Raw genomic sequence first — 23,449 nt, 5'->3', positions numbered from 1 at the left:
GTACTTATGACCACCCTGTCCCAAGGGTCTGAGAGGCCTTGCCCAAGGAGTCCTTGGGAAGAGGCAAGAATAGAGCCCAAAGCTCCTGACTTCCATCCCCATGGCCAGCCACAGCACAATCCCATAAATATATTGGTACGCCAAGGTCTTCTAATGATCACTGGTTGGCCCACAGTTCCTCTCTCCGTAACCTGTCCAAAATGGCTGGAGAAGGTCATAAGCAAATAGCCCGTCACTGTTTGCAGTGTTGGTAGAGCTGTGTTGGTCCCAGGGTACAAGAGACAAGGTGGATGAGGTAGTAGCTTTGATTGGACCAACTTCTGTTTCTGGAAGAGACAAGCTTTCGCGCTACACAGAGCTCTTCCCTAGGAGAAGAGCTCTGTGTATCTCGAAAGCTTGTACTTTCCATCAGCAGAAGCTGAGCCAGTAAAAGATGTTATATCACCCACCTTGTCTCCTTCAATGATTGGGCATTTAGCAACTTGTGAATGTTGGAGCCTTGGCCAAATCCACCAGGAGTCTATAAACACCCTCAACTGCAAACATGCTTAGGGCTCAGCTGTGGCTTAGACCACACACTCATGCAAGGGAGAGTAAGAGACCCTTTCCATGTGCACTGGCTAGCCAGAACTCGGTCTGGGGCACTGGGAGGGGAGCCGGCATTGCATGATCTCATAAGAGATCAGGGCATTTTATGAACTCCATTCCCCAACGCACAGAGAGGACGTTGCATGCTGGCTTAGCCCTTGCTTCCTGGAGCAGGTGTCTGAGGAGGAGGTGAGGAATGCACAGAGCCTTGGCCCCACCCCTGACAACCATACTGGCCAGCACAGCTGAGCTGGCATACAGGAAGAAGAGGGATATAATTTGCTGCTGGTATTAGCCAGTGACAAATTACAACGCTATCCCGCCGCCATCCAGCTTGGAGCACGGGGATGCAGAGAGCGAATCAGGGCTCAGAGAGGTGTGTTGCGCCCAGTGACTTGTGGTGCTACTCATGGGGTGAAGAGCATAGACTGCATCTCAAGGTTGGCTGTCCTTAGCTCCTACTGCGTCCACCCTCCACCTGATCTGGCGAGTGACCCAGTCTGCAAGCCACACACACTTGAAAATTATCCCCAAAACAGACTCACCCCTTCACAAGTGCAGAGTAAATTTGTTTTATTGAACATTCAGCTATCTAAACTTAACTCACTAAAAAAGAGTTCCTGTTTTGAAGCATCCATTTTATCCTTGTCTTTCAGAACCAGTCTAAATACAATTATCTGTGGCATGATTGCACTGTTTTTCAAAAACAAATGGCATGTACTGTATGGTAAAACTCTAGGCAGGTCTAGCTGGTCAAATATTCCCACTAAGAAAGATAGTTTTTAACCCAACGACTCATATGATTAAATACGGGGGGAAACTGAACAAGTGGTGGCCCGTTGTGTTTTGTAGTTTTGTAGCCCATTGTGTTTCCTGCCATGGCATCAGGGGCTTGGGACCCTAATGTGTTGGGTACCATTGGAAAAGCCTGAGCATGAAGAGCTGTGAATGTCTGGACCTCGCAAGCTGCACTGTCAAGGAGGAGAGACCTTGGTGCAGCTGTTTGTTAGGAAGGAAAAAAGAAAAAAGATATCGGCGCGATATTGCTCTGGCCAACTCCGGCCAGATCCCGCTCCCAGGGCAGTCAAGGACAGCCTTCCCATTGAACTTCACTGGGCGCTGGATCAGCATACCCAGTGTACATTGCCAAAGCTGGAGCTCTGTGATAAGGGACCCAAGAAACAGTGTTACTGTCCTGCTCCTTGTGCGGCTTTGGACCTAAGCAGGGTGGAAAAGGGCCAAAGGTAAACACGAGAAAGCTCATGGGTTGGACACCATTTATTTCGTTTGATTCCTCTTTCAGAAATGCATCATCCGCATGTTACAATATGTCCATGAAGATGGGACTCTCAACACACGCCGTGTTGATACATCTTTATTCCCATTGTGGCCAATGGTCACCTAGTGGGAGGCAAATTCTAGGCAAACGCTGAATGCTTCTGAAAACAACACCCATCATTTCCAATCAGATTTGGCCTCAATTTATACAAGGGACTGTAGTGCCGAATCCATCGCCTGGTACAAGTTGTCAATTCCCCAACAAACTCACCACCACCAACAACCCTACGTCAGTTTCCAAGGAGTCTGTAGTTTAGTTGTCCACATGCTACCTGTAATGAAAATTCTAGCGATCAAGCCTAGCACAGTTTAGTTTAGACTCCTAAGTATATTGTAACAATCCCAGATTTAACACCGTATGTATTTTGCAGAACATGTGCTATTCAGCCAGCCAGTTAAAAATGTAACATATGCAACCTTAGGGGAAAAATGATTGATTGCTCCATTTGCACTGGCAAACATTTACAATTCTCTCATTTATTTTTTAATCTGCTAATAAAAAAACAAAAGCAAAACTGAAAACTAAAAAATACACCCCAAACCCTGAATGCCAAGAAAGGCAAACTTAGGAAAATGCCATGACACAAGAAGTGACATATTCAAAAGGGACATTTTTTTACGGTTTTTTTCTTCACAACTGCGTGCAACAGAAATGGACAGAAAAAAACGAGATGTAAATCATGACACAAAACATGCATTCATTTTATTCACAAAACAGCCTGGATCGCTAAAACATTACAAACAGCATTTCAATTTACTGATGTAGAGAGAGCTGGAGAGACGGGGATTTGAACGTAAGAGAAATATTAGCTTTCAGAACTGCTTCAGCACAGGTCCTGCAATTTTTTTTATTTTGCTTTTAACTTCAGTAAGTTTATAAAAATGATTTCTATAAGTAAACCATTGCAGTTAGGATCTTGTTTTCCCTGTATGCAGGATTTCTTGTTCTATATTAATAAACTAACAATGGTTTTTTTTTCCAAGACTGCCCATTTTGCAGCAATTATTCTTTCATTTTTAATACCAAGCTTCTTGCTGGTTAAACTTACATATGGGAATGGTTAGGAAAAGGGATACTACATCGTTTTAAACATATTCTCATTTATAAACATGAAGTTGAGGCATTCTAGAAACTATCCACTCTATTTTATGATGGGAAATAATCAAATAAAAAGTATAAATGAGGGTGTAATTAAACAACTGTGCTAAATTACAGTAGTGCTTATTAGTAACTAGATTTTAAAAGGTTACTGTAAATTTACATTCTCTACACAAGAACTGCATCTTCCACACATAAACAACATCAACACCAAAACACAGAAAGAAACTGATTGTCCATACTCTGTCTATTAAGTCTTGGTACTTTACAGATCCATTTTTTTATTATTATTATTTGAAAAGCAGTTAAATGTTTTACTAGGACTTGAAGATGTTAAAACAAACGCAAAAAAAATATATATATAAAAACAGGAATGAAATCTGCGAGAAAATATTTTTGGTTCTAAAGAGACACGGGTGCATCCATTCATTTCAGCCAAAAAATTCCTTGCCTGAGACAACACAAGCAAGCAGTGACATTGCACTTGGATGACAGAGCTTTGGAATTCTCATTCCTACTGAAACCATCTGAATGCAGCTCCTGTAGGAAGCATCACCTTCTGGAAAGAAAGAGAAAAGAAAACAGGGACACATTAAGAGTCAGGTGCATGCGGGAAACACAACTGCTACTAAATATGTCTGCTCTGCACACAACCCTTGGGCCGGTCACAGAAATCTTTCCTCGTGAAATCAGTCCCATTACTCCTCAAGGATGAAATCCCAGCCCAAGGTCCCACTTAAGCCCAAATGAGGATGGGTTTGCAAAATCTGGCCCTGCGTACAGGTTGTTAGGCAGGGGAGGGGGTCCCCAAGAAGCACCATGTTTATGCTAGGGACCTTGTCAAAGAGGTATTAGCAGGCAGTAATGCTAATACGATCAACTGGTAAGTTGATTAAAGGCAGCTAAGTAAAAGCAACATATGACAACATGCAAATTTTGTCTGGAGTGCACTGCCCTCCCTGCTGGGGCACGCTTTGCACTCACATTTCAGTGTCTTTGGGGTTCTGTTACTATACAGCTGGACTTGTCCTGCGGGGGAGACTTACGCCTTTTAGCAGTTGCAGCCTTTGGTGGGGGGAAAAAAGAGAAAGAAAAGTCCACACAAAAGAGGAAAATCTGTATCGGATGGGAGACAAAATATCTGCTTTGTAATGTGAGGAGGGAGGGAATAGTTTTATTTAGGGGATAAACCCCCTCCCCCCCTTTGGAACACACGCCTTTGGAAACACAATGCACAATTCCTCCTGTTTCAGACTAGCCACTTCTCCCTCAACCATCCCATTGTCTGTCTGCTGATTAGGGCACAAAGGGAGCCAGCAACTGCTAAGGGGCCCTGAGTGCTACACTGTACCAGGGTACAGGGAGCTCTGCCTTCACTAAGTCACTCCCACAGTCCTGGAAGGCTGGCGGCTGCAACACACGCTCTGTCCTTTGCCTGACAGGCCCTGCAGCCCCCAGGCACGATCTGGAATGGGGCTCAGCACCCCTGACAACCAGTGGGCCAAATCCTGAACCAAAACTTTCAAACCCAGCTGCCTAATGTCAAGCTCCTAAATCCAAATGACAAGACACAACCTGATTCCCAAAGGTGCTGAGCAACCATCAAATCCTATTGAAATCTATGCTCAGCACCTTTGAAAAACAGGTTGTTCCTAAGTAGTCCTGAATATGGCTCTAAGGAGCCTAACTTTAGGCCCCCCAGCTTTGAGAATTTGGCCTCCAAGGGACAGGATCCAGCCTTGCTCAGGCAAACTCCCATTCACTTCAGGGAGAAGTATGCTTGGGTGTGCAAGAAGTGATTGGGCCCACTGAGAAAAGCTCAGCACACCTCAAAATTTGGGCTTGTGTTGGCACATTAGTAACTGGTGAGCATGCTGGCCCAGAGGCCCTCTGTTCTTTACAAGAACGTCTTGTGCACAGTTCTCCTTAGCCAGCTCTACCCTGGGAAATGCAGATGGCACTGCCAGTCCTGCTCAGAGCCAGGTTTAGCCACCGTTTCTGGAGCACGGGTCCTGTCTGCGCTCTCAGCGAAGCTGTGGTCAGCTGCCGCCATCCTCCACTACAGGGAAATCCCCTAGTGGGGACTTAGCCTGCAGGCGCTTTAATAAAAAAATTATGCATTTCAAAGGCAGGAAAAGAAAGAGTTGGCCTAAGTCTGCTCCATCACATCTGCACACAGATTTCATAACAACCAGCTGGGCTAGTAACTCAAGCTAATACCTTGGATCATGTTCTCCAAACCCCGCATCTCTGCTGCATCTTTTAAACAGTTCCTTACAAAGTGAGATTCAGGTGACATCTGCTAATTAGCATTCTCATTTCAAATGAACAGCATTTCACCGGGCAGTCACTCTCAACATCTCTGCCCGGCTACCACACACATCTTCAGTGACAGAAAGGGAGGTTTGTTTTCAACCAGAGGCAGAACGGGTGTTATTCAGCTTTCAGTGCGGGTCACACCTCAACCCTCGTTTCCCACTGGGCGAAGCCACAAGGTTATGGTTGTGATATGGACAAAAGGACCGCTCGGCACTAAGCTGAGACCCAACAAACTCACTGTGCCTGAGAACTGCCTGACCTGGCGCTGTGACATTGGTTTTTAATATGAAGAAAGGAAGCGTGCCTGCCTGGGAAAAGGATATCTCCTCCACCCACAAAGGCTCATCTTAGAAGGGTTTCACTCAACAGTCCGGGGGGAGGGAAGGAGCTACAGAGAATGCTTGCTCCTAAAGGGCATCTGGAAAAACAGCTCTGTGATTGTTCCAGCCGTCCACTTACTGTTCCAGACACAATGGAACAAGCTCCTACTTCCCCTGTGTCTGATGTAGATTACAATGTCCGGCTTCCACTGAGTCGGATACAGAAAAGGCAGGCCAGCCTTCCCAGTGCAGCTGGCACGGCAAGGTAACTTTCCTTTACAAAGCTACGCTAGCCTCATGCTGATTGCTGAGCCTGCCCCAAACCTCCCCTTCATTTCAGGCCATTCGAAAACAGGCTAGGCTGGAGCACTTTGGGAAATCAGCAAATTAGAAAATGAGGGACAGAGCCCAAGACGGCAGAAATGAGCAATGCAAACGGGCCTTTCTGGGCACCTGTCAAACAACACACGCATTAAAGCATGGCTCATGCATCCACATTTAAATGATAATACCTAGTGTCTTCTGTTCAGATGGTAACACGCTTTACCAAAGAGCTCACAAGCATTATCACCCAGGTTACAGATAGAGAGACGGCGGCACAGAGAATGCTGGGACTTGCCCAAGGTAAGCAACAGAGTCAAGACTAGAACTATGTCTTCTGCCAGTCGGAGACCTTACCCTCTGAACCACATGGCCCTTATTAAACCTGATCACTTAAAAGGACAAACTCTCAAGAGCTCAGCTTTACACCGCAGTCCCTTGCATTTATGTAGTGTCTGGGAAATGCAGCTAGTGTACAGTACAGTTTGATGGGAAAGAGAGAAGGAATGTCTTCACACAGCACACAGTCAACCTGCCAGGGGATGTTGTGAAGACCAAAACTATAACTGGGATTAAAAAATAATTAGATAAATTCAGGAGGATAGTTCCATCAGTGGCTACTAGCCAAGATGGTCAGGGAGGCAACACCATGCTCTCAGCATCCCTAGCCTCTGACTGCCAGAAGCTGGGAGTAGACGACAGGGGATGGCTCACTTGATGATTGCCTGTTCTGTTCATTCCCTCTGAAGCACCTGGCACTGGCCACTGTCGGAAGACAGGATACTGGACTAGATGGACCACTGGTCTGACCCAGTGTGGCTGTTTTTATGTTCTTATTAATTTCAAACTGCAAAAGGCATGTGAGCTGGCAGAAATTAATTATCCGACCTAGGACACTGGGGCCAACACCCTGGTTCTTGCAGAGCGCACCATGGGATCTTTAAGCAGCCACAAACGGTCAAGTCCTCTGGTTTACATCACCTCTGAATGGCAGCACTAGCAACATTCAGGGAAGAGCACTGCACACGGGGTATCCTAAACTATCTCCTGCTGATCCTTGGGTTCTGCTTCCAAGTTCAGACCCGGCTTGACCCTTCTGAGATCCCACCATATCACAGCACATGGAGGAGAAATAACAGACATCAGAAGAGACCAGTTTTGAGTTGTACCCTTTAAAGAAGAGGCTGTCAGGGAGTCAGCATTAGCTAAGGGAACTGAACTAGGAAAGCTTTTCAAAGCTCACATTGTGCTGAGGACCCACTGGTGAATGATACACAGCAAGACAAAGGAGTGTTCACCGGGGATTACAGGTCTTCCAGCCTGGATACTGAGGGAGATCTCCTACCCAAGAGTGACAGGAGGCTTATGCTAGGCACTGCTTGCTGTAAAGGCAGCAGGACAGGAAACTTACCAATGCCAGAAGAAACTTTCTAGCACGTAGGACTCCCCAGGGGCAGCGCAGGAATTCTGAGCTGGTGGAGATGTAATGCAGGAGCCAAATGTACCAGATAAATCCCTCTCCTTCAGTTCCGGCATAGCCAAGCTGGCTGAGGCTACTGATGGGGAATGGCAGGTTCCCCCAGGACAACTATGAAGCACTGCAACAGCACTCATGTGGACGAGGACAGGGTGGGCTAGTGAGGAATAACCATCTTCACCCCAAACTGGATCCACTGGCACAAACACATCCAGCCTCTAGCAAGGCTTGACAAAAGGAGGGATGGAGAATGACCTGCCCTGCAGATAGTCCCCCTCCCTCCAATCCTACACCCTCTTTTTTGGCCCAGGAGGAAGCCATGGTATTTTTTCCAGCAAAGGGTTTATCGGAAACCCGGCGGGGCCTGACATGTACCACGGAATACTCTACGGCCGTCCTGACATTGCGCGAGTGCTGCTTCCATCCCTGCAGGCACGGAAGAATCGGGACTGGTGTTAGGAAACACTGGCTCCTGATCAGAGTCTAAGTGGGTTGTCCCCAGGGGCAGCAGCTGGGGTTTCCCCCGCTTCCTCTGAAGCATCAGATAGGGACTATTGCCAGGGGCTGGATATTGGATTAGATGGACCAATAGGCTTATCGAGCAGGGCAATTCCTAGGTTGCCATAAACCCTCAGTCAGGTAGCTGCCTGTCCATGCACACTTCCCTGACTCCACTGATCTCAAGCACTTCAGCAGTCCAGTGCAAAAAGGCAAACTGACGGAGGAGGCTCAGGGCAGAGGCTGGTGCAGTCTCTTGAGAACCAGCGTCCTTTGCGTCCCAGGACTTTCCAGGCACTGGCGTTGGTGGGAGACGGCTTACAGCAGCAGCAAGCCGGGGAACACCAAAGCATCAGCTGATGATGAGCCGACCTGGCACGGGAGCTGCAGGCACTCAGGGCTGCATGTTCAAAGGGGCCTCTGTAGCTAACTTTTTTTGTGCAGCTAACTTCTGGTGTGTGCAGAACTCGCACACCTTTCAGCCTGAACACCTGTGCGTGCAAGTGTTTGTGTGGGCAAAGTCACTTTGGGTTGTTTTAGCTCCTCTGGGTATGTGGACCTCTGGGTTTGGCTCCCCTCTTGCCAGCTTTGGAGGGAAATTTGCACCCTGCCAGAGGCCAGCTCAGCAGCACCTTCTTCCCTGCCATACAAGGACAGACAAACCAGAGCTGAAGGATTTGCCCATGCACAGGGGCCCGTCAGGGACTGGACTTATGTCCTAGAGCCTGGACGACTGCCAACTTGAGGCTTAGGTGCCGCCAGGGATTTTCAAAGTTGCCTCGACAGGAAGGACCGAGCATTTTCCTCTATCCACAACTCACCCCACTTTGGAGATGGGGGTTCTCTTCTTCTCACGCTCCATCCAAATGCAAACACTCAAATGGCTGCACAATACAGGGCAGAAATAGCACCTGCCAGAGCGAACAGCAATGGCACAGCCGAGGCAGAGCAGGGGCCTGCCAGCAGCTGAACCCAGGAAGTACAGAAGCTCTGAGGGGCCTGTCAGAACCACAGATGTTCCGCGAGTTCGCACCCCGGCCGTAAGATGACTCATGATGGTGTATGTCCGCTCACACAGTGGCGAGCACATGACGCCTAGCCACGTGGGTGCGCTGCGTTCTGACCATGCTCACAAGAAGGGCAGGAGCACGACTACCTGGGGCCTTGCGTGGTTCCTCTGCTGTTCCCACAAACGGTTAGCGAGTCCCACTTCTCTGTGCCCAAGGGGATCCCACGTGAAACCCCCCCACAATCCCCTGCTCTGGCCCTAGCAGCTGAGGGCCTATGAGATAGCTGCCCAGATTGTCTCACAATCCACTGGTGCAACCGTGGCTGGACAACATGGAAGGCTGCAGTCAGGCCAACCCAGTTAACACGTGCCTGATGCTGCTGCTGTGTAGATGTGCTCTGCCCACCTGCGTGTTGGATTGGTGGGATCTACCTATGGCGTAGACAGTGATGACGGCTAGTGTTTTCAGGAGCGGGCCCACCCACATGGGAGCTGCGTAAAACAGAGACAGGTCTCAATCAATGGGAGGGGACGATGCACAGCACCGTGCAGGGTCAGGCCCACAGTAAGCTGTTTTGACTTGCTCACAAGACAATAAGCCGGTCCCGCCTGCTCAGAGCACACATCTGATTTCCTGGGCAAATTTATCTTGGGGGCTGAGCAAGCACCACGGCACAATCACTGTTTCTCAACAATTTCCGCAATTTGCAATCAAATCACTGGAGGAGGCAAAACAGCAATCGGAAAAGATGCTTTTGTGCTAGTGACATAGATGGTCAGCAGTGCCAGGAGCGAGCGCTGTCTTGGGAGCAGGGCTAGTCCTGGGTCCCAGCCGGGATTTCCAAAGGAAACGTCTTTTGCAAAAGACCTTTCGTTCATTCCCTTTGAAGCACCTGGCACTGGCCACTGTCAGAAGACACGACACTGGGCTAGATGGTCCATTGGTCTGACCCAGTGTGGCTGTTCTTATGTTACGTTCTTACATTCAGATGGCATCAGAGAAGCCTGGCACCTGCTATCTATGACCCTGCCCATGCTATGGCTCAAAATGCAAGAGCAGCAACCCTCTTTGGAAGCGTTGGCCAAGACCGTTCTGATGTGGCTGTTGATAGCAGAGCATCCTGAACATTCAGGGAGGGGATATTTTAGGTGCCGGACAGCCGTGCTGGGTGTGGACTCTACTCCTCACCCCCGCTGTGACAGATAGCTCACTCCCCAGGACGTTATCCTCTGTCTCTCTTCCCTCCTTCCCCAAATGCTTTCCTCTACTTACTCCCTCTTCCTATGGCTAGGGATGGCTACTGCCCTCCACCACATGGTGGCCAGGCAAAACGGGCATGGCAGGTCTTTCCCTGGGTTTGGACATGCTGCTCTCCGTTCGGCAGAGCTAGCACAGCCCCAGCAGCACATTCAGACGGCAGGTGGCCCCTCCAAGTTAAGGTCATCTCACAAAACAGGGGACCAACATGGTTCTGAAGCCCTGGGCCATGAACTTCCCAAGGTCCCAAAAGCCAGCTCTACAGATAGCTCAGGAGGTGCATGAACCCCCGCGTGGGACTGACTTTCACTGACACCCCACATAGGCCTTATGCTGCTGGGGACACCAGTGCAATCAAGAGGAGTCACGGGGGCCAGAGATGGTATGTAGCCAGGAAGATCGAGTGTCTCTGAGTGAGGATACACCTTTAAACATAGCTTTCTGTCCATGCCCTGCGTTGCCTCGTTCCTAAGGGCTCAGGGCACTGCCTGAATTGAAGCCCAGCAGTGCACAGCCACGCTGACCCATGGTACATGGACACACTCCCAGTGCACAGCAGACCCAGGTTTCTACACGGGCAGGGGAGGTACCTCAAGTGCCAAGATCCCAGGGGCCTCCCTCACCTCCAGCACTCAGCCTGCTCTGAGGAACAGCTCCGCTGATAATGCTGAACCAGGGGCCAGACATGCCGATCTGAAAGGCCGATTCAGGTCTTTGTTTGGAGGAATACAGGTGCTAGAAAGTTCAGGACAATTAAGAAGTCCCAGGTCAAAGATGAGTCTGGAAAGGTTATAAGAGACTATGGACCCAATCCGGAGAGGTGCCGAGCACCTCTGACTCTCCACGGTAGTTGTGTGTGCTAAGCACGTACTCAACCCCTCTCAGGATGGGGCTCTGTATAGAGAAGGAAGATGATGAATGAGTCACATAAGTGCTTAGACTCATCTACTGAGCAAGCCAGTGCCTGGGCAGAGCCCCACTCACTTCAGGTCGCAGTGAATCAGACCTGTGTGCACCAGGCATTGAGCTGGACTGGTTGTTATTCAGAGCTGTTTGAACACTACTGCAAACGAACGTATACCAGGCAATGGGCTGATCTCTAACGCTTCACTCTCTCGCTCTATTTGCCCTTTGGCATGTGTGAATGGTCATCTAGGCCACATGATCTTGTTTCTGTTCTCCCATTGGATAACAGAACCTTTTGCATCACAGAAGAGGCACCTGAAAGAGATTTTAAAATGGCCACATATTTGCACTTGTATTCACAAGAGACCTGAACCTTCCACACTCATTCTTGTACAATTGTACAAGGGGGAGGAGCCCAAAGGTCACCAAAAATTAATACGGAATGTCATGGATGCCGTTGAACTGGATTCACAGAGTTCGTTCAAATGAGCGTATGTGAATATTGTTCTCCAGTGTTTGCCCAGCTAGCTCAGAAAGGGAGGAAGTATGGCTCTTGAGAGATTTTTGAAGCCACACAAGAATAACGTCAGGACAACACTTCCTTGTCTAGTCATCACCAGCAATGGAGGAACAGAGACCATCAGCAATACCTCTGCTCTCAAAACAGGAGCCATGACCATCTCCAGGGGGCGCTATTGAGCCAAGAAACTGAGTAGGACACAGTGATGTTGCGTGAATTTGTTGCAGTGCTTCGGCCAACGGTGATAGGTGAAGTTGGTGAAGGTTTAATCACCAATAAATTGTGTCGAAACACTGGTGACTTCCCAAATTTGTCTCACATTATGGAGACGACAAAGTCTAAGAGGAGGATATTTTCATCAGGAAAGAGACAAACAATGAACATTTCAGAAGAGGTTGAGTTCTATTGTGTACACAGCCCTCAGCACCACCAGGCTCCAGTGAGTGGAAGAATGCACTGGATCGCCTTAAAGCACATGAGAACTGCATCTCCCACTGGCCGGCAGCTCACAGTCTGCCACCCTGTCTTCACCTACCTACGCATATGGACTGAAAACTAGGTAGGCAGTGTGAATGAGAATGCAGTTTCTGGGGCGATCTCATGGAAAGAGTGGCCATAAATGTACAGTATTTGAGGTTTCGCCCTATTTTGGTGACTGTAAGTTCCTTAGTTCTCCAAAGGATGGAATCTTACCTGAAACTTTAGAGCCAATAACAGCTATCAATCCATTTCTGCCTATGCACCTATCCACATCTGGGATTCCTGTTGAGTCACCTGTCCTACACCTATGCGTTATTCCAAATTCACTCAGAAAGGAAAGTGACCCATCCACTCAGAGGTCCCAAATCATAAATTAAAAGCCCGATTCCAGTGACTCCGATTTCCCAGTCAGCTGTAGAACAGGAAACAAATCAAACGGGTGGGCGTTCAAAGGGCTCCCCATGCAATTTAACTTCCATATTTAACTCATATTGCAGGAAGAAAACCCTCTTCAACCTAATGTGAGCTATGGAATCAATTGACCTGCTTTAGGACTCTTCAGAAAAGATGAACTTTTTTTTCCCCCTCTCCCTTTTTCCAGATCACTGACTCAGCAAATTAGAACAAGAATATAATTTAGCAATACAGCGGTTTTTGAAAGACACCAGTCCCCTCATACCCCTGCCACCCAAATAGATTTTTTTCCCCTTCACTATTCATTCAGATCTGATGCTAATTGAAAACTTAGAATGTGGCTAAGAAAACAGTAAGTTCTCTCCTTCAGAAGACGTCAGAGGTTGCATAATACCCTTGCAACCTGGTACAACATCTTGCTGCCTCAACTGAGGCCGAGGTGTTTTTAACCTTTGTTGGCTTCACAGGAGCAATCTTCAGCAGGAGGAGGAAGGCACACAGCCTAAGCGGTGGTCAAGCTACCAAAAATTGACCATGAATTAAATGGAATAATACAGAGGACCTTGTTCAGAGGACTCAGCCCAGCCAAGTGTGGTCACTAGTCCTAGCACAAAACACTGACTCACACTTGAGCCATTTCTGCTCAAGAAACAGCGGGGAGATTCAGTTCCCTCGTATCCGCACAGCTCATCCAGGTCAAGGTTGTATCCTTGACATGCAAAGGTTTGCTTTTGTTGCTACCTACATCGCTTTTGTGCTCGGGCTTTATAAAGCGCTACACACATCTCTACCACAACAAAACTAACACATGGGGATCAGAAAACATCTCTGGTCAACAGAATGTTTCCAAACAACAGGTCTTCTGGGATTTTAAATTCAAGCGAGAAAATTCAGGCAGACAGCGGGTGAACTGTCCTTCCACAGCTGAACTTCAGAAGCCCTGGTCAATCCATGGCTAGGAGATTTTATTTTAAAAAGCCAAAATACAGAGATAGATTTATGGGAAGAGCGTCTGATGATATAAAATGCCTACGCCAGGGATTCCCCCAACCCCCAATTTTATTGATCTTTCCTCATTGAAGGGATGGATGAAGTAGTGAATAGATGCACACATGTTGGCGTTAATAATAAAGCATAGTAGTTCCTTGCCATCTCACACCTGAAATATGCTCAGAGGCACTGTATGCTCCTAACTCATCCCTAACTTTTCACATAATTTAAGCTGAAGTTTACTGAGAACAACTGAGTTCTGAACTTGCTCCACAAGGCTCTGGTTGAATTTCAGGCATATCTGATAACTCAATCCCCACTGCCTGGCATATGGGCTCCAGATTAATAACCCATCTGCCCTGCACTAACACTCGATCAGGAATCAGCTTCACAAACCAGCGGGATATGTTGGGGCAGCTCTTTTCTAGCACCAAATCCTGCAGTCCTTACTCAGACTAAACTCCCAGTGATCTTAAAGAGTGTTTGCCCAAGTAAAAATTAAGGACCCAATCCTGAAAGGAGCAGAGCACCCGGGATGCTCACTTGATTCTGCTGGCTCGCAGCAGCTCCCAGGAGACACCCAGCACGCTCTGGAACTGGACACTGAGGAAGCCTATTGGACCAGGCCCACATTCCAGACATAAAAAAAGGAAAGATCAGGGGTCAGATTCCATTCCCAGTGACACTACTGTATATCTGGAGTAACTCTTCTTTCTTCAATGGATTCATATTGGTGTCCTCAAACTCAGAATCTAGCCCTAGGTAAGCTTAGGTTGTCTCAGTACTGGACATGTTTCCCAAATGAAGTGGCCATTCCCCAGTTGATCACACCAACTTTCAAGAGCTCATCCCCTAACAATTTGCACACAGCACAGTCATTTTCACAGGAATTAACCACAGCCTGTTTCTTCCCTTTCAGAACAAGGGGCAAACTAATGACTTACAGTGGAACACCAGTTTGAAAAAACAGGTTTAACAGATTGATAATGACTACCAGAGTGACCTTGAGACCTGCCCTGAAAAGCCTAGAATTCAGGGCCTGATCCAAAACCCACTGCTGTCCACAGACCACTGACTTCAGTAGGCTTTGGATCAGGCCCTCATCCCATGATTCACTTACTGGCTCAGGAATTGTACTAAGCAATGGCTAGCTAGCTGGCAGGTGCAATTGTGAGACACTCCCCTGTTATACAAGAAAGGGGTATTAAAACTCAAAAGCCCCTACAGGAGTCAATAAAAAGGATACAAATCTACTGAGGGTTGTAATCATCATGGCAAGACCTATTTCAGGTGATATTACTGCTAATTACTAATCAGAATACAGTCGATCAGCATGGGGGGGGGGGAACGCTGACAATTTGTGTGTTGCTAAAGGCAGGAATTGTTAAGAAGGAAAAAGCCCCGGGATTTTATCATCTCTATCAACATCCAAAGGACAGCAGACCAAGAGAAAGGTTAGGATGTCGGACTACAGCCAGTTACCTCCAGCGCTGCAGACGGCTTCTTTTTGAGTTCCTCACATTTTCGGAATTTGCAAATCTGGTGGCCAGTTTTGCGATTCCTACAACTGCTGCACTGCTCGCAGTTTATCCGTCTTCGGCATGGAGGGCACATGCCACATCTTTTCCGTTTCTTTTTCCCAGAATTGATGGCAGATGCCAATTCATTCTGCATTGGGTACTCTGCCAAGCCAGCCATATGGAGCGCGCTCTCTGCCAGAAACACGCCAGCAGGGGTCATAATGAAAAGGCCTGGGTTTATGGGAAAAGCCCCCAGGTAAGGAAAATCAGAAGGGCTGTTCATTGTCTCTGCAGCTGAGACCGCTTCCATATCAGAGATACCAGTCCCGTGGTCATTTGGTAAAGGAATGTGCTCCTGTACCACTCTTTTGAGCATATCTGTAGACTGAGCAAACTGTTGTAGGCTGATCTGTCCTTCTGATGAGATTTCTGACGCCCTGTCTGATTTGCTCAGCATACTAGAGATATTTTTGTGCTTTGAGGTAGAGTGACTTTTATCCACAGTTGTGGCTTCATTGCCATTAGCTAAGGAGGTTCCTTTCTCTGAATGTTCGCTTACCGAGCTGCTGCTGCTGAAGGTGGAGTAATGGGAGAGTGGACGCGATTTCTTAAGACTTTTGTTCAAAGGTTCACTTATGATCCCACTTTTGTTCCTCCTCTCGGAGTTAACAGGGGGCTGCGAGTCCTCTGGGTTATTTCTGTCCAACATGTTGGGCTTGTTACCAGCGTCTTGAGGGGCACCAGGATTAGACATGGTGTTAAAAAAAACCAGAACCAAACCAAAAAACCAAACCCCACTCGCAGCGGCAACTAACCAACCAACCACCAAAAAATGAAATAATTATAATCAACGGGGGAATCCTTCCAACGCTGCTGCAGGAGTCTTCAGGGCAAGGTCAGTGCAGGGTCATCATCTGCGGTGCTGGTACAAAACATACGGCTCTGGAAGTAGAAAACAATAGACAGTTAGCAGTGGCACAAGCGACCGTGCTTTCCAAAGCCGCTCTCCGGCTCCCTGCAATGAAAGCCTCAGCTCCAATAACAATGAACTGGCAGGGCATGGACCTAGACTGGGATCAGTTAGCCTACGCCGTCACATTTAAAGAGTCACCATCATGAGTTTCAAAGGAATGGCCTGGCCTGGCTGACTAGCAGCGCCCTGAATTGCTAATGCTCCAAGGACTTGATTCCCCTTTCCCACTGGCGGAAATGAGGAGGAACCCCACCAAAGCCAGAGGCCCAGAGCCTCTGCTCCGGCCGAGCCGTGTTCGGCACAGGTCCGTAAAGTGAGGAGAGTCTTTAAGTCACCTTTGTGCTGCCCTGATTCTGGGGCTGCCTGCCTGGTCCCTAGAGCACCATTGAATCTATTTCCTTCCCACATCCCCAGCAGCCATCCCTGCAGCTGAGGATCCGTCAGACACAGTGGCATCTTGTCCATGCCCCCTTTTTCCTAGCCACACACCCAGGCAGACAGATTTCTCTTAATGCCAGGCTTGAGGTTGTTGGATCAGAGCCAGGGACTGGCCCAATGGCATTGCACTAGGGTACAGCTGGTGTGAGAAAAGAACCAGGCCCCGGCAATCTAATCTGCTTTCCCCATTTATGCGGATTCATTTTCCCTTGTCTCACCCAGCTCGGGCAGCAACTAAATGGGTCAGTCTGTGTTTCTGGCCTGTCTCCCTCTCGTGTCCTCAATCGCTGACTGAGCATGGCTGCTGCTCGAGGAGTTCCTGGAGCTGCAGTGGGGATTGCTGCTTCTTCTTCTTCTTCTTTTAGAGAATGAACACTTGCCTTGGGAGTCAGAGAGGAAAGTGACGAGACCATCCCCTGTGATGAGAACGTCCCTCTCCGTGCTGCATATCAGAACCCAGAGGTTTGGCCTGCACTGAGCTGGTGTAATCCCGCTAGTGAAGTGGTCCTCAAACTGTGGGTCGGGACCCCAAAGTGGGTCACAACCCCATTTTAATGGGGTCACCAGGGCTGGTGTTAGACTTGCTGGGGCCCAGGGCTAAAGCCGAAGCCTGAGGGCTTCAGCCCTTGGTGGTGGATCTCAGATTACAGGCCCCCTGCCCGGGGTAACAGGGGTTTGGCCCCCCACCTGGGGTGGTGGGGCTCGGGCAGGCTCAGGCTTCGGTCCCCTGGCCTGGGGTTTTGTAGTAATATTTGTTGTCAGAAGTGGGTCACAGTGCAATAAAGTTTGAAAACCCCACTATAGTGAACAAGTCTGCAAACAGCAAAGACAATCGGAGAAGCTTCCTATGGCCCAAATGGGCTTGATTCTGATCTCACGTACGCCAGTGTAGCCCCACTGCCTCCAGCTGAGTCCCTCCTTGCTGTGTAAGGAAGTCCTGGTACTGCTACCCTCAGCATTGAGCGCCCGGGTACGTTTCCTGAAGGGTGGCCTCCCCTGGGTAGTGCCCGTGTCCGGGTCACTGCAATACCACAGCGGGTACAAGTCAAAGCACTCACCCGCCAGGCGCCCAGCTGGAGGAGAATGGGAGGAGGTGCTCCAGTGCCAAGCCCCTGCGCCCCGACCCCACTCCTGGGCTGGAGCGCTGGGTGGGAGAGTGGAGCGGGACAAGCTCCCAACCCCGTTCCCTGGCTGAAGCGCCGGACGGATGGAGGGGGGTAAGCGCTGGGGCCGGAGCAGAGCCGGGGCTGCGGGGGTGGGCATGGATGCTAAGTGGATGGGCCATGGCCCACCCAGGTGCACCTGTGGCTACGCCCCTGCTCTGACAAGGCCCCTCCCCCACCCCCATCACTGTCTCAGGGTCTGAGCCTCACAAACCCGCCCAGCCCAGCCCACTTGGCGTCACAATGTGGCATCTTCTCTGCTTTAAACCAACAAGCCCTGATTATTCCCAGCGCCAAGAGTGACAGCTGCGTTATCTCGTTGGCATGCTCCTCGCTGCTCTTGTCTATCCGTCATTCCTCCCTTTCTTCTAGGTGTTCTGCAGCAAATGTCTTATTCAATATGACTGCATGGCCTGACCCAGCTACAGAGTGTTTAAATCTCTCCTCAGGCCTGCTGTAATTAAAGAGAAGAGGCTTGCAAATACGGGATCATACAGTCTTCCCACATTACATGACCTCTCTGCCAACACACAGGCACACAGACACGGCGGTGCAAGCTCTAAAGTGGAATCTGTATCTCCTCCTGGCAAGATCAGTGCGCTGGGAGACCATACTGGAGGAAAGGGAAGAGGTCCCATCTCACCCTAATAAGGGAAATGCCTTGACTCATGAGTGAAATGGTCCGACCACTGTACTATTATCCCTTTCTTCAGCGCTTGCATATTGTAATGTAGCGGGCAGCTATGTAGCCGTTCAGCCTGGCGGTCACAAACAGGGGTCAGGGCATTGTGGCTGCCCTGTTCCTCTCACCCCCCATGTTAGTAAATGGGAGGGGGATCCTGGCTAGCTGGAAGGGGTGGGCCTGAGATATGGAGAAGGCTGAGATGTAGGATATTAGCACTGCTGCAGCAATGACAGGACCAGCTCAGGTAAACCAGTGCAGCTCCCATGGTAATCTATGGGCCAAAGTCAGCAGTGACCTAAAAGATGGTGAGAAGATGCAAGTAAGGGATGAAGTAGGGTATCTCGCACCAATCTGTCACTGAGTCAGCGTGCAAAGCCATAACTGCCGCCGCTGGAGTCAGCGGGTCCCAGGCAAGTCTCTCTCCAGCAGCACTCTGGGGTGTCACACCTTTATTGCAAAAACGCCTGTAACTGGCATGGCAGGGGCCCAGAGGGGAGCGAAGCAGGAAAAGCATCTAACAAGAGGATGTGAGATAAAGTCACCCAGCCTCCTTATCTTACACCCTCCTGTTACTGCTTTTCCTGCTGCCCTTCCCTCCGCCACCCCCTTGGTGTGGAAGTCACACTTGTTTTGCACACCTACGTGCTGAGCGGCTAGCACCCGGCCTGTAACTCTCACCCAAGCTCGACATTCTCAGGGCCCCAATCAGCTGAGTCTGAAGGGTCGTGGGAGGCCTCGGAGGTGCCCGAACAGGGACAGTTTGCTGCACAGGCAGAGAGAGGGTGCAGAGAGACCAGCATGAGCTGGGTGCTGTGGCAGGCTCCGCAGATACCCTATGGGGAAGGGGAATGATCAGGGGAGCGGAGGGGGCGGTATCTCCTCATGGCAAAATCAGCGTGCTGGGAGATCACGTTGGAGGAAAGGGAAGATCTCCCAGCTCAGCCAGGTAAGGGAAATGGATCGACTGATGAGAGAAATGTTCCTACCCTTCTTCAGCTCTCATGTGTTACAATTTCAAGTGCATCCATGCATCTCTGCAGCCTGGGGGTCACAAACAGGGCTCACTAGGAGCAAGCGGTGGCAACCCCCACATAAATCAACACACCAGGAGCAGCCTGGCTATCACACTGGAAACAGAAGCCAACGTGGCGGGTGCAGCCAAACAGGGACAGACAAATCCAGCACGGGCACCAGGGGGCGCAGAGCCACTTATGGCCTCTCTGAATCAGTGCTAAGGGCTACATGCAAAGATCAAGCCCCATAACGCTAGCCCCACGGAATAGTTATACAGGGCCCTTCATCCTAAAGGTGCCCAAAGAACTGGCAGACTGGCAGCTCAGATCTTCTTCCCCCCATTGCAAATCCCACACGAACAGGCCTTGTGCAGGGGACTCTGCAAAGTGAGGGTGGCACCCCTACCAAACACAGGAGGTGGATTGCATCCACATGACTGCAGATTGGCACTAGCCCCAGATCCTTCCCCTGCCCCATGGGGTAATTTGAGGATGCTGCCATAGCACCCATGCCAGTCTCTCTGCACCCTTGCCCTGCCTATGCAGCACAACCGTCCCTGCTTGGGAGCACCCAGGGCCTGCTACAGCCCTGACTTGACTGAGCTGATTTGGCCCACGGAAGCTGTATGCAATATACAGCTGTCTACATGCAGTACATGCCAGTTCTGATGGGCAGTCGGGACTTCTACCGCCAAGGGAGTTGATTTCCTCCCAGTGAGCAGGGCTGGCTGTTAGCACCGCTGTTTATCTGGGAGGCAGATGCTCCCACGGAATATAAAATGGATTGCTCCCCCAGCACCCCCGGTCCCTGCTGGGCTTCTGAGCTCCCCGGGAACAGGAGTGGAGCTTAGGCGCTTCTGAGCTCGCACAATCCGGTGGCTACAACCCCTGCTGAGCTTAGAAGCGGGATGTCTTCGGATAATTAGGATGGCTCTGTAATTGGGATAACAGGTTGTCCAGCAGCCAATTAAGCAGCTTCTTCTCTATAGGCAGCCACCTCTGGGGTGGAAAGTGGCAGGTGTTGCAACACTGTGCAACAGTTCAGCCCCAGAAGCGAGCATGAGCCCCACCTCCACTTGGAACTGGAGGGGTAACATAGGGAGGTAGAATGTAATTACCCAGCTTGCAATTTGGCGAGGACTCGAGGGCTAACATCGGGACGGGATTATTAACAACCCTGCACAATCAGGAACGTGGGTTTTAGGAACTTGTCATTAAACTCAATCTGGGGATTCTGATCTCAACAGGCCTAATGTAGTAAAGGAAAAGGAAAACCCAAGATGTTCTTTCTTGTGTCCACATTCGGGAAGCCTGCTCAGGACCACAGACATGCTGCCTAGACAGAAATCTGCAGAGACTGTGCAGAGCACTGAATAAGGCCTGGTTTTACTGGCATGCTCAGCTCACATTTCCGGCTCATTTGCAATCGCCAGAAGTTTCAGTTGTAAACGACTTTGCTCGGGCACTTTTCGGCGCTCCTGACATTTCCTCTGAATCGTGCCTCAATGTTTTGTTTGCTAGGAAGTGTCAGGGTTACAACATTCATCATGGAAAGGGAAGACACCCATGTGAAAATAGAGATCTCAAGTTCTCTGTCGTTCGGACCAATCAGGGTAAATATTATACATTCAAAGAATGAAATGGATGCCCTATGGGGAAGGGTTGATTATAGGATATGGAAATTTGCATCTCTAGGTCACTGAATACAGCTTACGGCTGATCAATATTGACCAACACTCATTACCATGTCATGTCAACATAATCAAAAAACACTATCCCAGCCAGCACCCTAATAGCTCCCATTCTTCTCAGTCTTGTATGTCTCTATATAGCTACCCGCTGGTCAGTATGTGTCTCCATCAGTTATATACAAAGGCAGATCCTCTCTCATGGGCAGTGGTAATGGCCCAAATGCTACAGCAATGGTTTTCAACCTTTTTTTCATTTGCGGACCCCTAAAAACTTTCAAATGGAGGTGCTGACCCCTTTGGACATTTAAGACATAGTCTGCGGACCCCAAGGGGTCCCTGAACCACAGTTGAAAACATCTGCACTATGGCTAACAGCAGTGATCTGATCTTAGTAATACCGGTGTGAATGAGAAGTAACTCCACACAAGTAAATGGAGTTACACTAGCGTAACCCTGAAGTCAGTGAGCCCATCTGTTCCAGGACAACACCACAGTATCTTTTGATAAGGGATGGTCATTACACAGCATGAAATTAGGGAATGATTTTAGGTGCTGATCATAAATGGTTTTACAAAGGACAGCTAGATTGGAGGGGGTTTACTGGCATCTAAGCTGTTGTGAGATCACATCGGGGAGTGAGAATCCGGCCTCTCCAAGCATGGGATCTGCTCCTGGTCAAAGACAATGGCCCCATCTCATGTGTACTTGCACGTGTGGGTATGCGTGTGTGCGTGCACAGCTTCAGTGGGCCCATTCACATCTCCTACGCGGGTTTCATCTGACCCCATTCAGCTCTTGGGTTGGGTGTAAGCCATGCATGGCTCAGTGAGGCAACCCCTTTTGCGACCTGCTTTCTTGATGGGCACTTCTTGGAGGGCCCTTTGTGGCAGAAGACACTGCAAGGCTCAATACAGATGTATCCTGTGGGGAAGGAGAAGTGGTTACCTAGAGGCACCAACCTGACTGGAGCAAGAACCATAAGTCCCTCTTGCCCAGTAAAAACAATGGGGAAGGAGAGGAGACACATGACGGCTGGAGGAGATAATGGCAGGCGGGGAGAGACTTCTGGTAGGTCATTTAGCCTCTCTGAGTGGATTGTGATGGGACAGGTTTCATTATCCCTGATAGCTGAGCATCCAGTCTAGCCCTGGCCAGCTCCATAGTAATGCAGCCTGTCTGAGATGGGTAGGACTGGACCCCTCTGTCTCAGGGTCTTTGCATCAGTTGACTTCTCCTGAGGTTGTCAGTGATGGTGACCCCGTTGTTTACAGCCTTGACTATTGCAGCTCCTTCCCCTACAGCCTCCCCACCTCCCAGCTCGCCTGCTGCTGCCCATCTTCTCACACATGACCACTGTCCCATTTCCTCTGCTCCCCCAGCACCAAAACCAACCTTCAGGGCTTGTCCACACATTCAGGAATAACTATGCCACTTGAAATCCACACCCTACCTTCTTCCAGAATAGCTTTCCTGGGGAGATAAGCCCTTAGAGCTTAAAAAAAAAAAAAACAAAAACCACCCAGCAGTGGCTAATCCACAATGGGAGAGGAAAGATATTGGAAGGGGAGATAAAAGAACCAGGATGGGGAGGGAAAAAGAAAGAAAGAAAGAAAGAAAGAAAGAAAGAAAGAAAGAAAGAAAGAAAGAAAGAAAGAAAGAAAGAAAGAAAGAAAGAAAGAAAGAAGAGAGAGCAGACTAGAAGGAGAGGTAGAGAGGGAGGAAAACAAAGACAGCGACAAACTCAATGGCAGCTCTTGTCGCAGTCAGGAAGCCGGTCCAGGCACTGTAAGCGGCAGGAGTGTCTGAGGCAGCTGGCTTGCTGACCACAAGAGACTGGCCTTTAGGCTGGCAGCCGAACTAAGGAGTGTGTCTGGGAAACAAAGGGGCCTCTGCAGCGACTCCTCTGGCCATCTGAGTTACAGCGCCAACAGGGAGTCCTGTCCAGCCCTCCCGGCCAGGGAGACGAGAGCTGTGATGGGCGAGGGGAGCGTTTTGGGGGCAGGGCTCTCACAGGCACCGGGCAGGAGAGGGGCAGCTGGATAAAGGAAGGGAGGGGGCTCAGGACTTTCCAGGCTACATCTAAGTGTCAAGCTGACGGCCCCGATCCAGCAGAGAACCAAGTGGGCGGAGCGCTATGCGATTCCCTGCAGGCGCTGGGAACTGCCCAGGCACAGGCCACACTCTGTGTGTGTCAACTTTGTGGGGGCCCATCCCCACTTCCTGAGGGGATGTCAAACCCCAAGGAGCATTAGAGGCTCTCCTATGGTCACTGCTCTGTGCTGGCCTGTGCACCCCCTTTCTTACACCACAGTGCCTTGTTGCTGGCTTTTTTCACGACCCTACTCCTCTCTTTGCAATAATGGACCTTAATTAGCAAATAATTCTATAACGGAAGAAGACATGCACCCCCCTGCCACCCATCCCCCCCC

The 23,449-nt window shown here is 49.5% G+C and overlaps 1 protein-coding gene across 8 annotated transcripts in view; it reads right to left on the bottom strand.

The window, feature by feature from the left end:
• Positions 1-1,851: 1,851 nt before the first annotated feature.
• The window catches only part of CXXC5 (CXXC finger protein 5), a 107,365-nt gene continuing 85,767 nt past the window's right edge, over positions 1,852-23,449 (bottom strand). For 7 of the 8 annotated variants that reach the window (XM_084636003.1, XM_084636001.1, XM_084636000.1 and 4 more), the window contains exons 2-4: positions 15,020-15,999; positions 4,010-4,090; positions 1,852-3,584 (exon numbers count right to left, since the gene is read on the bottom strand). In XM_084636003.1, the coding sequence (XP_084492129.1) occupies positions 4,013-4,090; positions 15,020-15,811 (870 nt within the window). In that variant the 5' untranslated portion in view covers positions 15,812-15,999 and the 3' untranslated portion in view covers positions 1,852-3,584; positions 4,010-4,012. The remainder of the gene's footprint in view (positions 3,585-4,009; positions 4,091-15,019; positions 16,000-23,449) is intronic. The other variant, XM_084636007.1, reaches the window with a different exon arrangement.

The sequence above is a fragment of the Lepidochelys olivacea genome (genome assembly GCF_965140295.1).
Source record: "Lepidochelys olivacea isolate rLepOli2 genome assembly, chromosome: 8".
Taxonomy (NCBI): domain Eukaryota; kingdom Metazoa; phylum Chordata; order Testudines; family Cheloniidae; genus Lepidochelys; species Lepidochelys olivacea.
Note: the sequence above shows the minus strand (reverse complement) of the source record. Positions and strands in the feature narration are given on the sequence as shown.